Genomic DNA, 13,489 nt, shown 5'->3' with positions numbered 1-13,489 from the left:
CTCCTTGTTCTGTCACTACTCTTCCTGATCAAGAGTCCCTCCCCACCTTTCCTGTAGCCCCTTTAAGTACTGGAAGGCTGCTATAAGGTTTCCCCAGAACCTTCTTCAGGCTGATCCCCCCCAACTCTCTCAGCCTGTCCTCACAGCAGGGTGCTCCAGCCCCATGAGCATCTTCATGGCCTCCTCTGAACCCAGTCAAGCAGGTCTGTGTCCTTATGTTGGGGGGCCCAGATTGCCCCAGCCCATGTACAGGGCCTTGCCCTTGGCCTTGTTGAACTCCATGAAGTTTGCATGTCCCACCCTTTCCAGCCTGTCCAGGTCCCTCTGGATGTCACATCCCTTCCCTCCAGCGTGTCACTGCACCACACAGCTCAGTGTCATTGGTGAACTTGCTGTGGGTGCCTCGATCCCACTGTCCATGTCACCAACCAAGATGTTAAACAGCGCCGGTCCCAACCCCTGAGGAACATCACTTGTCACTGCTCTCCACTTGGACATGGAGCCATTGACTACAACTCTGAGTGTGACCATCCAGCCAATTCCTCATCCACTGAGGGATCTATCCATCAAATCTGTCTCCAATTTAGAGACAAGGATGTCATAACTCAGTTTCAAAAAGCAAGTTAGATGATGAATGCAGAACAGACCATTAGACCGTATGAAGAACAGAGCCCGTCGATTGCCTAGTGGCTGATCTGAATTTCCTGTCAGGAAGCTGCTGGCTCATCTGCTGCTCTGCACAAGACAATCAGCCTGGTGCAGAGTGCCAGGATTAGAGTGAATCTCAAGAGAATGTTTTTTGGGATTCTGTCAAGGTTTGAAAAAAATTCACACATCTTTGTTTTCAAAGCATTTTTTACTAAAGATTGAAGCCTCAGGAAAGCCTATCTGGAGCTCTGCCAAGCTCAGACTTCTCTTCCAGACTTAGTGGCTTCATTTTAGGAACTTGTTTAGACCAGAAGTCTATGCGTAGGCAGACAAGGCGAGAAGTTTTATCCTTGCTCAGCCTGCATTCCCACCATGTATTTGGTTCAAGCTATGGCTGTAGCTACATAGGAAAATAGGGATCTAAAAATTTCAGCTTTTCAGCTGTGTCCTAAAGCAGAGAAACAAAAACTAATCTAAATGAAAACTTTTGTAACACCAGCATTGAGGGGAAAAAAATCAAAGTCATACAGGCTTTGTCTGACTTGGCATGGGACTTCTTACCTTTTAAAGAGGGAGTGTGCTTGCTGATAGCAGGATTCTGGGACAGGTTCTCTACTTTTTATAAGCACCACACCTAAGCATGTGTCTTAATAGATTTCTATCTGCCCTTCCAATTTTCATAAATCCCCTGTGGCTTATTGGTCACCCACATCAAACTCTTACTTAGCAGTTGTGAGTCCCCCCACGATCCTGGTTGCTGTTGGGATGTTCTACATGGGCTCAACTAGGTATGAAGTTGTACCCTCAAGTTCTTGCTACATTCAAGTCTGTTCTTGCCCATGACTTTAGTGTGGAGCTGACTTTGCTCAACAGATCTTGTCCTAGAGGAGCCTGCAGCTACTTGCTTGCTTTCTAGTAGCTCGGGTTTTAGAAGTAGAACTGTGACTGCTCAAAAAGTAAACACTGAAGACTAAATAGGGTATTAACATAGTGATGTACAAACTACCTGCACATGGGCATTCAGCATGGCTTTTAAAGTCCATGTGAAAATTTGTCACTGTTGGCAGAAGTAGTAGTCCCTTTTTCTTTATATACTCTCTATTGAAGGAGCCAGTCTGTTACAGATGCAGTGAGATGCAGTGTAGTCCAAGGTCTGAAAGCTGTAACAAGTTTCTGGTTAAAACCAGAATATTAAATTTTCAAAAGGATGGGGGCCAACATCATCCATATGACTTAATGCTGAAGACCTACCTCCTATCCTGAATCTCTGGTCTGTTATATAAATTGCTGCTGTTGCAAGCGGGATGTTCAGAGTGATGCAAAGGAGATACCTGCTCACAGAGCAAAATTTGTGAAAACAGCTACCCAGCATGCTGTGGGTGCCACAAGTGTGTTTTACTTAAAAGTTACTAGCTAAAGTTTGTAAAAAGGTGTCTGACAGTCCTGAGTGGACCACCTCTGTCTCAACTTGATGCACAGTAGCTGAAGCTGAGATGATTTACTAGGGGAAGCAGTACTTTACCCTTAGGCTGTTCCTGTACTTTTCCTTAGCAATCTACTGGCTACCACTGGAGATGGAACATACCTAGAGGTAAATCTGATTTTACATGGGCTGTTCCACACGTTTGAAGCTTTACTAAAGTGAGGATGGCCTATAGATGTGTACATTGCCAAGCTCAATAAAAGCTGGTCCCTGGCTCACGTTAGTACTTGGGTTTTGTTGCTTTCTAGCAGTGAATCTGAAGTACTGTTAAGTAGTTTGAATCTCTAGTTGGATTCTTTTATTGGTGTATTTAATGCTATACGTAGCTACACTATGCTAGCTGTATGCTTCATTTTGTGCCTGTTTAGATTTCTTGTCCCTGGATCACAAGGTAAGGAAGTACCTGCTCAGCAGGTGACATGAACGAGTTCTTCTGTGTAAAAGCTTCATTATTCTTAGTTTTCAGTTTCTGTGCCTGACTGCCATGGTGACTGGGCGTTGAGCAGGAGTGGACTAAAACACATCTAAAAAACTTACTCATTTCAAAAGGGGAAAGGCAGGATGAGGAGGCAAAATCTGACTTTAGAGCCCCAAGTTCTGTGTTTGAAACAAATTAAAAGGTATTGAGTAAAAACTTTCTGTAATTGCTTAACCTCTTCCAGGATGTGCATTAACTTTAGGTTTAGAAACAAGCTCCCAGGAATATATCCTGCTGCTTCTGTCCCTCACTACCTGCATGGGAATTTTTCTGTATGTTTTGAGACCTTTCTCAACAGTGAGTCACTACAGTAATATATGGAATTGCTCTTACACTGAAATCTGGGAAGGAAATTATCAGTCTAATTAGGCCATTGCTGGTTCCTCAGTTCTGTTGCTCAGATTCATCAGAGGGACACTTCTATGGTCATCTTGTCCCCAGTCTTTTGGGGGCTTCATGGGGAGGTCAGTTGTCTTAAGGGTGTGAGATTTTGCCCTTATCCTTAGAATAACATGTTTTTTTCATATCAGTGTTCTGGATGAAGTATCCAATGTTTTATAATACCAAGTACTAACTCTTTTCAAATTTTATGAAGACCTAGCAGCTTTTTCCTGTATCCTGTATCAGGGAAGGGAATATAGTACAAGAACAAAAATCTAATCTCATCTGAAGACATCTTGTCTCTTGATCAGAGGATTAATACCAGAACTGAAGGTTGGTAGACTTCAGCTAGAGGTATAGACTGTGAAATGTTGGACTTGGTAGTTTTCAGTACCATATGGTCTCCGTCTGCAAGTGGGGGACTTGTGTAACAAATGTTTTGTACTTGGGAAAGGAAAACATCTTACTGTGCTGACTTATCTGTTGCGTTCAGGGTACAGTTAAGGAGGAAATAGGCTTATTACTGAAAAGCTGGTAGGTTGTTTTGAGTATGTCCTGATCAACTGAGTTCTGGTGTTAGACTGTTGTGTAGCGCAGGTTTGACTCTAGAGGGGAAGGAAAGGTTGGGGTGGGATCAATTAACTTTGGTTCTGAAAATAAATAATTAATGTATCATGGTGTGGAGGGAAGTTCAAAGCAGCCAGAAAGTCCAGAGCAAGCTAAATGCCAGTGGGGAAAGGGAGGAGGCATTTGTGTAAGTGTGGAGATGAATTTAATACTTGGATAACTTGAATGCTACTTCTGCAGCGGTTTCTTAGGTTTATGAATCAGCCTGTTTATCTGTCCATAGATAAGATGTGCTTCCACAGTTCTGACTCAAGCCTCTGCTGGTACTGCTACTATTTTGTCTTTATTTCTGTGCAAGACATTAATTTGCATTTTCTGCTTTACCCTTTGCATTGAATGAATCATGTCAGCAGGTTGCTGAAGGTATGTGATTCCATGCACAAGTCAGCAGCTGTGCAGGTGCAAGTTGTGTGGATATTATATGGATATCATACTTGCCCCTTAAACCAACCCAATTCAGACTTCAAAACTAAGATGCTACTTAACTGCTACTTTCTAGTAGTTTAATCTATAAATTTAATGTTTAATAAAAGCAATATTGTAGCTGTTCTCAAAGGATTTTAGTGTTCTCCTTTCTTGCTGCTTCCTTCATTTCATTATTCCTTTCCATATCATAGCCTATATGGTATTTTTTGGGTGGACAGAGCACTGTCACTGGTGAAACAATGGAGAATCATCATCTGTAAGAAATATTGCAACTTGTCAGTGGAGAGCATTCTTACTAACCCTACGCTGATGTACTGCTCTTGGACAAGAGAAATAAAGAATGTTATTTAGGGATTCTGTTTGAGGTGGTTACTGTCTGTATATGTTGTGCTGAAAACACAGTAATCTGTTATATGAACCCAAGAAGTAGAAAATAGTGCTGTGATTGAAGCATAGCTGGTGAAGACAGGTACAGGCACAGACCTGCTGTGAGGGCAAAATACTCGTTCTAATAAAGTGGTTTCTATTGATTTACTTATTCTACTGCTAAGGATCCGCACAGAGATGTGTTTTCAGAATATGGTATTGTTGCAATTCAAGCTTCATCCCACATGGCTTTTAACTTACAGACCAAAGCTTTATGAATAAAACTGAAAGCAATGTCTGGTTTGCTTCATATTAAATAGCTTTTGAGACCAAAGGTGGAAATATAGCTGTGGGGAGTGTCTGATTTAGGTCTTTCACAGTTGCTGTGCTATGACAGCAAAAGATAAATGGACTTGTCTAAAGCATTAACCTTTGTGAAAGTTGGTCACTGATTATCTTTTTAAGTCTTTCCAAAGGTTTATTCTACTGCCATGTGCTTGGCATGGTACAGTGCTGTGTTTTGGATTTAGTATAAGAATAATGATGATAACACACTGCTGTTTCTGAGTAGCGCTTATCCGAAGTGAACAACTTTTCAGTTCCCCATGCTCTGCCAGCGAAGAGGTGCACAAGAAACTGGGAGGGACCATGGCTGGGACAGCCACAGGGCTATTCCATACTTTAGAGCGTCATGGCCAGCATGTAAAGTGGGGGGAGCTGGCTTGGAGGGTGTGGAATCACTGCTTGGGTATTGGTCAGTGTGTAGTGAGCAATTACCTTGGGCATCACTTGTCTTTTCTTGGGCTTTATTTCTCTTTTGTTATATTAGTTTTATTAATGTTTTTAACTGCTATATTTTTAATCTGTTTTATTTACAAAACTGTTCTGAGCTCAACCCATGAATTTTACTTTTCTTTCCATTCTCCTCATTCTGCTGGAAGCAGGGGAAGAGTGAGCAGCTGTGTGGTGCTACATTGCTGGCTGGGGTTAAACTATGACACATGAACAATAAATACCAGTGAATACTGTATATTTTTGTAATGTCTAAGACATATTGATGTTTCATTTTGGGCTTTAACATTATAACTTTCTACAGGGGTGAAGATGGGGAGAGAAGAACTAGTGACTCGTGGAAAGGATAATCAGTTAACTCTAATATTGGAGGAGCCCAGACAGTTGAGGCGCATATTAAGTGACATTATCTCCTCAATTTTGTGGAACTCTTTCATATAGCTGAAGACCCATCTCCTTAGCTCACCTGAGGGTTGATTGTGTGTGTAGTGTCCTGTGGTCACCAGCATAGCTTAGAAATCAGTCTGAGTGGAGGACTGTGTTTTTGCCCCCCTGAGAGTGAAGGAGGGTACACCAGAAGCAAGGAAAGCTGTTAGTTGTACTGCAGAGCTCTGGCCTTATGGAAGTGGGAAGTTACAGTGGGGCAGTTTCAGCAGGCTGAGGACTCTGGCTCTCATCCTGTGTTAGATGCAAAGACTCTGGACTGTTGCATGTAGAGGTGTTCCCTCTTGTCTCTCCACACAGGTTGTTATAATTAAGCCTGTATGAACTTCATTTCACAGCTAGCAGCATGCTGCCCACCACAGCCACTTGAGACGGCATGCATGTGGAAAAGCCAGAACAACTGAATAACTGGTTAAATATGAAGCAAATGCTAAGATTCCTGTTGTGTGAAGTCCAGAATAGCTGCATGCTTCACAAGCACTGGCTGGGAATTGAGGGAGGGCTGTCTCAATGGTAATCAAAGTCTCTGTTGCAAACCCACTGCAGAATTGTTGATGTAGGAAGAAAGCCCACAAAGCTTTGCATGATATAAAATGCTCTCTTACTCTGACATCCTGCTGCTCTTGCTTTTTCCCACCCAGGTGGATCGCTATACGCTGAGGAATGGCCGTCATATTATACTGCTGGCAGAGGGCCGACTGGTCAACTTGGGCTGTGCCATGGGTCACCCCAGCTTTGTTATGAGCAACTCCTTCACCAACCAGGTGCTGGCACAGATCGAGTTGTGGACCAATAGTGACAAGTACTCTGTTGGAGTCCATTTCCTGCCAAAGAAGGTGAGTTAGAATGTCAGAAAGATGCAGGTTTGCAAGGAAGCCAGCTTCAGCTGTGATCATGTAGATTTGCTTTGTGCTTAAGCTCATTTTCCTACTGAATGTTGTTGTTGCAAGGAGCTTCTGTCTGAATGCTTGGCTTTGGTCACACTGAGTCTGAAGTGGGCTGGTTTTTGTGGCTAACTTGTGCAGAACTGGGACTTGTCTGTCCTGTGATAGAAACGTCCAGTTGCTTTTTGGTTTGAACTGGGGCTCTTCTTTAAAGTGCTGGGAAGCCTGGTGCTGCCTCAGGGTAGTCAGGGAGCTTCTCCCAACCATCTTGTTCCTTCTGCTGAATGTCAGCACTCACAGTAAATTTTCACATGCCTATTCTGCAGCAAAGTCTAGTGGGGCAGTGTTGAAGCTGAAGTGAAACTAGAAATTGCTTTTGTTGTGGTTGATAGAGTCTGGGTCCCATTTGCACATGAGCAAAGGTTATCACAATCTGGTCCTAATAGCTTCACAGAACACTAATGACATTCCCTTAGGTTTTCCTTTAAACTTACCTCTGTATTCTTTGTTCTTGGAAAAATCTGGATCATGTCACAACTTGCAAATTCCTTTTAGAAAACTAACCTGGTTTTAATTTTCCAAAACAAGCCTGAGAATTTGAGATGGTAATCGAAAAAGATGCTAGAGTTAAATCTGCCTTTGGAATGCAACCAGGTGTGAGAAAATACTTTTGATTTGGGAAGTAGATTGTGTTTTTGGGCTTACTTATGAAGTGCTTGCTTGAAGGATTTAAGCTTCCAAAACCATCCCTTAATGATCAAGAAAAGCATACCAGAAATACAGTGTAGGAGTTGATCAGCAAGCTGACACATAATTGTCTTCAAAGGGCAAGTTTTGTTGTCAGTTTTCTTGAAAATTATAGTCTGGTGTTGCTAATAAAATGTGGCTTCATCCTATTCCTGAATAAAAACTGGAAATAAGAAGTAATGCTCAGATCAGTTACTTACGAATGCAGTTGCATGTTAGTGGAGCATATGGTAGTGATCTCTTTGGGTTCATGTAGTGTGACAAAATGCTCATTTTACCCTCTGTGTTCCATAGAGAATGAAAAAAAAATAAAGCAGTCACCTTGTCAGAACCAACAAAAAATGGGTAGAAGAGCTTTCCCTGATAATTTTCTGGCTAGTATCTTTCCTTGTTCTGTGGAATAGCTTTGAGGTCCAAATGTAAAACTTGAGAATTACCAAGTATCTTACCTTGCACTTTCTTTGACTGCAAGAATATTGCTTTGATGATCAACTATTACAAACATGCACATATTTATGCAATATGTGTTCCCAGAAATCTAGCCAAACTGTTGTGTCTCTGTTCTTATTACCAAATCTGTCCATCCTTCTGCTCAGCTGTCTGATTTTTAAGGTGGGAATGTCAGTTTACCTTCATCTAAAGTTGTGTACCTTTTAATCTAAATCTGGAAGTCCCTAAGCTGAAGCAGATGTGAAACAATTTATCTCTGCATTTGGAAAATCTGATCTGGGAAATGTCAGGGACTTGGCTCCTCTTCAGGTGTGTGTAATCTGTCTTAAACTTGCTGGAAATGCACCTATCAGATTTTCACATATCAGTCTAGTTAACCAGATATGCATTCAATTTTTAACTCCCCTTTTTTTTTTCCTGGTAGAATATAGTAAGTATTGTTTCCCTTTTAAACACAGTCCTTCCAGTTAGCTTTTTCTTTCATGGTTTTCCTGATTCTTATGTAGTTTTCAGTAGCTTTCATGGTTCACTTCCACATTCTTTAGCCAACTCATCTTCTGTTTTTAATTTTGTCTTGCACATCTTTGGCTGTGTTGGTTCCCAAGAGATGTTGGCAGTTCCATATTTCTTACGAGCAGGTTGAGCTGCATCTCTCTGTACAGATGTAGCTTTTTGCCTGGTTCATTACAATGGGATGACTTCAGAGTAGTTGCTTGTTACCATGCTCCCTTTGAGTGGGAAATCTAGGGCTAGTTATTGAATCATTTGCAACATGCTGGTTCACACAAGCTGAAGATCTGGCCCTTGATCGTTTTGTTGATTTATTGCCCTTTAAATATACTACAACCTTTCACATCTCTTTAATATGGGAGAAATATCTCCTTCCCATGTTGCTGGAATTTAGGCTTACTGTTTATCTTGTTTCCTTAGCAATGATTAAGTGTGTTTTGCAGGAATTACAAATGGTGGACAAACTTGTCCTTCTGTTTAACTCAGTAGTACCTGATCCCTCCTTAATGCTGTCTGTTATGTCTTTTAATAGCCTTTATGGCTGTACATTTACCTCTGACACAGCAGCTACTTTGTAATTTTACTGTTTACTTTCTGACTCTCCTGTACCTATCTCCTGTAGCTCTTAATTGTCTTGTAACTTTACACATTTTTCAGTCCCTTGAGTTTGCATGTCTGCCTGGTGCCTTTGGGATAAAGTGTATAAGAATTTCTGAGCTAATGTCCTAGAGCCCACTTTGGCTTTATTCTCTTGAAGAAAGTGGTAATAGATACTAGTATTCTTGCCCTATTAGTGATGTTGGGATTAATTTCTTAATACATGTAACCCTAAGATGGGATATCTAGAAAGAAGATGCATTTTTTCCAGTATTAGAACTTGTGTAAAATTGTAAGATGATAGTCTAGTATGCCCAGATATATTTGTAGTGAAGACATAACTGGGACTTTACCATTCTGCAAAACAGGATATTGTCTGAATAGCTTGATCTGTGTTCTTGGTGGATGGATGTGAATGTGTAAACGATATTGAAATGGGCTTATTTTTATAAAGTTGTCTGTCTCAAGCCTAACTTGACTCCCTCCAAGGCATGGGGCTTTTCCATCTGATTGCAGTTCTGTGCTCAAAGCGGATGCCTGTGTGCTCAAACAGGTGAGGTATGGTGGCAGGAAAAGAGCTGTCTTGCTGTTCCGTCTGTGTCAGTATGTTAAGTTCTCCTTGGAGCTGCTATTGGTTTTCACGTATTCATTTCTCACTATTAACCATGACTTCCTAAACTAACAAGACTGCTCTGCTAATATTCTTGTCTCAATGTTTTGTTTTCCAGCTGGATGAAGCTGTGGCTGCTGCTCATCTGGATAAACTGTGTGTGAAGCTGACGAAGCTAAGTGACAAGCAGGCCAAATACCTAGGCTTATCAAGAGATGGGCCATTCAAGCCAGACCACTACAGATACTGAGCAGGTGGCACTACCCAAAGACCAAAGTGCAGGGATACAACCTTCCAAAGCTCTTGTGTGTGCTGGGCTTCTGAGAACAAGCCCTTTGCCATACTCCTCTCAGTGCTGCAGAACCCTTCCCCTTACCAAGGGACCTTCAGGGCCTTATTTGTTAGTGAAAGAGGATCACTCTGACTCCTGGAATTAGAGTTGGTTACTTAGCTAATGTAATGGTAAAAAGGATCCTATGCACCTTTGTTGGCTCCTAATGTCCCAGTAAGGGGAGTAGGACAGAAGATTGTTAAATGAAAATGTGTAATCCTGTCAAACATGTGACTGACAGCCTCTTTGAACAGACGTAACCAATAAGATGGGAAACGGTTTCTACAGGGAAATGCTTTATGCCATGCCCTGCTCAAATTACATGAATCTTATTAGGAGACTGGCAGTGTCAGGCTTCTCTCCACAAAGGTCCCCTAGCTGAAGTGCATGTTGTGAAACTGGAGGAAGGAGGGAGGAGTATAGATGCTTGGTCTCCTTACTGTAAAGTCAACTTAACTTCTTGCTCAGAGATTAGAGCTGGAGTTTTTTTCTGGGCTAATTTACTCCATGAGTTTTGGTCAGAACAAAGACCCTTCTGTGCTTCTTCCATACTAATCTGAGATGGGGTGAGGCAAGAGTGACTTTTTTAGCAGCCTTCCAGTGTGTCATAAACAGCTGAGAAAACACTGAGCGGATGATTAGGTTTAGGGACCTTGTTCGATCCTCTGAAAACACCAGTAGCACACTTTTACCCTAACTTGATTCTTCTTAGTTGTCATGTCTGCTGTATCTTGTTTGTCACTGGCTCAAAGTGCTTTTATTAAAGATCTGACTGTGGCCTGACTTGTTTTGTGTAGTGAGATGCTTTGGGTTTTGCCATGGATTTGTTTACTTTTGTGTGATCCTTAAGCTACTGAAAATATTTCAGGTATCCACATGGGGTTTCCTCAAGGCAAAATCCAGTGCTGTGGCTAGTCTGCATCATATACTTGAGCTGAGAAGAGCTGCTGCTCAGGCTTAGATATTTGAAGGGCTAAATCTTACAGGAAAAACACTCTTCCCCTCTGCCCACAGAGATTTATCTCCTTATATGTCCGTATATGTCATGGAAGTCCTCTCTTGTCACTGTCCTTTTCATTATACAGCAGGCTGCCTCTGTTTCTGGATGTAAGATGATGAAAGGTTTGGTATGATAACAATGCACAAATTTGACTTGAACAAGTCTTGAGTTGATAAAATATAAAATTTATATTTGGAATTTATATGCTAGATCTTCCGTTTTATTGGTTGAAGAGGACTAGATCAAACTCAAGCCCTAAAAAAACCCATTGGCAGAGTATCTGTTCCTCTCTCCCACTCCATGCAGTGCAATTGTGGTTTAATGCTGCCTGCAGAGGAAATGCCATGTGTGGTACCTGTCAACAGTATGGTTTGTGAATTGGCAGCGTTAATACAAGAGAATGTTTTGATATTTTTGTTCAGCTGTTGTTTTGCACTACATAACCACTGCTTAGGTACAGCTTAGCAGCCTCTCTTCATAAACAGACACATTTTACCTCTTGCTACAGTATGAGTGATACATTGGCCAAACTCACGTGTTACTTTAGTTTGAACTCCTCTTTAAAAGCAATTTTTAATAACCTTTACAGTAAAATATACAGATTTCAATTCTATTTCTGAAGCTTTGCAGAATGGATGGAAGATTTTGAAAGGTGTAGCAACTGATTTCTTCTAAAAAATGTATATTATCTCATGTCCGGACTCCCTGATGATTTCTCAACAGATGTCTGATCTGTATTGAAGGAAAAGTTTGGGCCCCTCACTACAGGAAAGACGTTGAGGTGCAGGAGCATGTCCAGAGAAGAGCAACAAAGCTGGTGCAGGGTCTGTAGAGCAAGTCTTATGAAGAGCAGCTGAGGGAACTAGGGTTGTTTCATCTGGAGATGAGGAGGCTGAGGGGAGACTTTATTGCTCTCTACAGCTACCCAAAAGGAGGCTGTAGTGGGGTGGGTGTTAGTCTCTTCTCCCAAGTAACAAGTGAAAGGATGAGAGGAAATGGCCTCAAGTTGCACCAGGGAATGTTTACATTGAGTATCAGAAAAAATTTCTTCATGGAAAGGGTTGTCAAGCCTTGGAACAGGCTGCCCAGGGAAGCAGTTGAGTCGCCATCCCTGGAGACATTTAAAAGACGTGTAGATATGGTGCTTAGGGATATGGCTTAGTGGTGGGATTGGCGGTGTTAGGTTTATAGTTGGACTTGATGATCTTAAAGGTCTTTTCCAACCTAAATGATTCTATGAAATCACTCAGCCTTATTGCTTTTTATTGGCAAGAGCACATCTGCTGTCACAGTTGCACTAAACCATTTACAACTAACTTTTTAGCTTTTTTCTGGGTTTTTCTTGTGTTAATCTACATGCAGTTGAGGGAATTAAGAATTGGTGGTTAACAAAATGTAAGCTGACCTTGAGGTTAGAAGAATGATTGCGGGAAACTGAGCCAGCATTATGTAACACTCTGTTGGGTGAAAAATGGCAGTAAAAAGCACCCCCTGCAAAGTGTGGTGTGTGTGTCAGCAATAAACAGGCAAAACCTGAAGGGCAGTAGGATGTAAAAGTAAAAACAAACTTGTGTAAACAGGTGGTAATAAATTGGGAGCTTGCACATAGTGCAGCAGCATTTTCCCTTGACAGTGCCCCTGCCTTCAACAAACTGTTTTGAGTTTGTCATTCTTCTGTGTGTTGCCTTGATCCCGGCTGGACCCAAACCGACATGTAATTAATTCAGTGTTCAGTCTAGTCTAAGGTTGAGCATCTTGATTCCCTGAATATTGATTGTCAGTTTCACTGTGATTACCTTACAATTGCTTTAGCAGGAGCTAGTGAATACAGAACAATAGCCCTGAAGAGAGCCCAGCATCTGTAGGTATTAAGGCTTGTGAGTGCCCCCTCCCTGGCTCCGCAGCCCCATGCATCAGCTCATATGGTGTCCCACATCTGGCGTGGTGAGTCATATGACAGTGACAGACTACAGATTTTCTCGCTTATGTGGCTCTGCACAGCAGATGTCACAGAGATGGGATGAGATGTGCAGGCTCTCTGGATCTGATACACAGGATCCCAGAGAGGGGCAGACAGGTCACTGTGCCGTATTGCAAATACAGACCTTTGTACAGGCAGGGATGAGCATGTGAAGTGGGAATAAATGGAGGTTTTGTACTCAAATTTGTGGAACTCGGCAGGCCCGGTGTATGGACAAGCAGGGTGATGCACTTAACTGCACGTGTTCTCTGTGAAAGATTCTATAAAGAGGCTGCCTTGGAGCAGCAAGGAGTGCTGCTCAACGGTGGTGTTTGTTGGGCTGATGTCCTCAACAAGGCTGAGCAAATACAGTAAGTTAGAGCAGCCTTGCCTTCCAGTTCCTCAGCTGCTTCTTCCAATCTTGTTTGCAGGCTCGTTTTGACAGGCAAGAATAAGTCAGATTTCCAATTAATGATGAAGGATTGTACTCTTAGCCTTTAGACAGGGCTCTGATTTGGCCAAGAAGAGTAATCACGTATTTCCTCAATGTCTTACAGATTCATTTTCTGTTAATGCTTTCCTTACTGTTACCAGTGAAAATACTATTCTAATTTAAATATGGCAACTCTTGCCCCTGTTTTCCTTCCACTGTTGAGTCTGAAGTGGTGACTACAGGCTGTACATCTTTCTCCATTTATCTCAACCAGATACACAAATGATTTACAATACAGTCTTGCTAGGTCCTGCTCTTTTTT

The 13,489-nt window shown here is 41.8% G+C and overlaps 1 protein-coding gene across 1 annotated transcript in view; it reads left to right on the top strand.

Moving 5' to 3' along the window:
• Positions 1 to 10,557, top strand: part of AHCY (adenosylhomocysteinase) — a 28,080-nt gene extending 17,523 nt beyond the window's left edge. Inside the window, exons 8-9 of the mRNA XM_026862194.1 lie at positions 6,287 to 6,481; positions 9,562 to 10,557. Coding sequence (XP_026717995.1) covers positions 6,287 to 6,481; positions 9,562 to 9,693 — 327 coding nt within the window. The 3' untranslated portion in view covers positions 9,694 to 10,557. The remainder of the gene's footprint in view (positions 1 to 6,286; positions 6,482 to 9,561) is intronic.
• The last annotated feature ends 2,932 nt before the right edge of the window (positions 10,558 to 13,489 follow it).

The sequence above is a fragment of the Athene cunicularia genome (assembly GCF_003259725.1).
Source record: "Athene cunicularia isolate RWA chromosome 20 unlocalized genomic scaffold, athCun1 chr20_part1, whole genome shotgun sequence".
Taxonomy (NCBI): Eukaryota; Metazoa; Chordata; class Aves; order Strigiformes; family Strigidae; genus Athene; species Athene cunicularia.
This window is presented reverse-complemented; position numbering and strand designations above follow the sequence as displayed.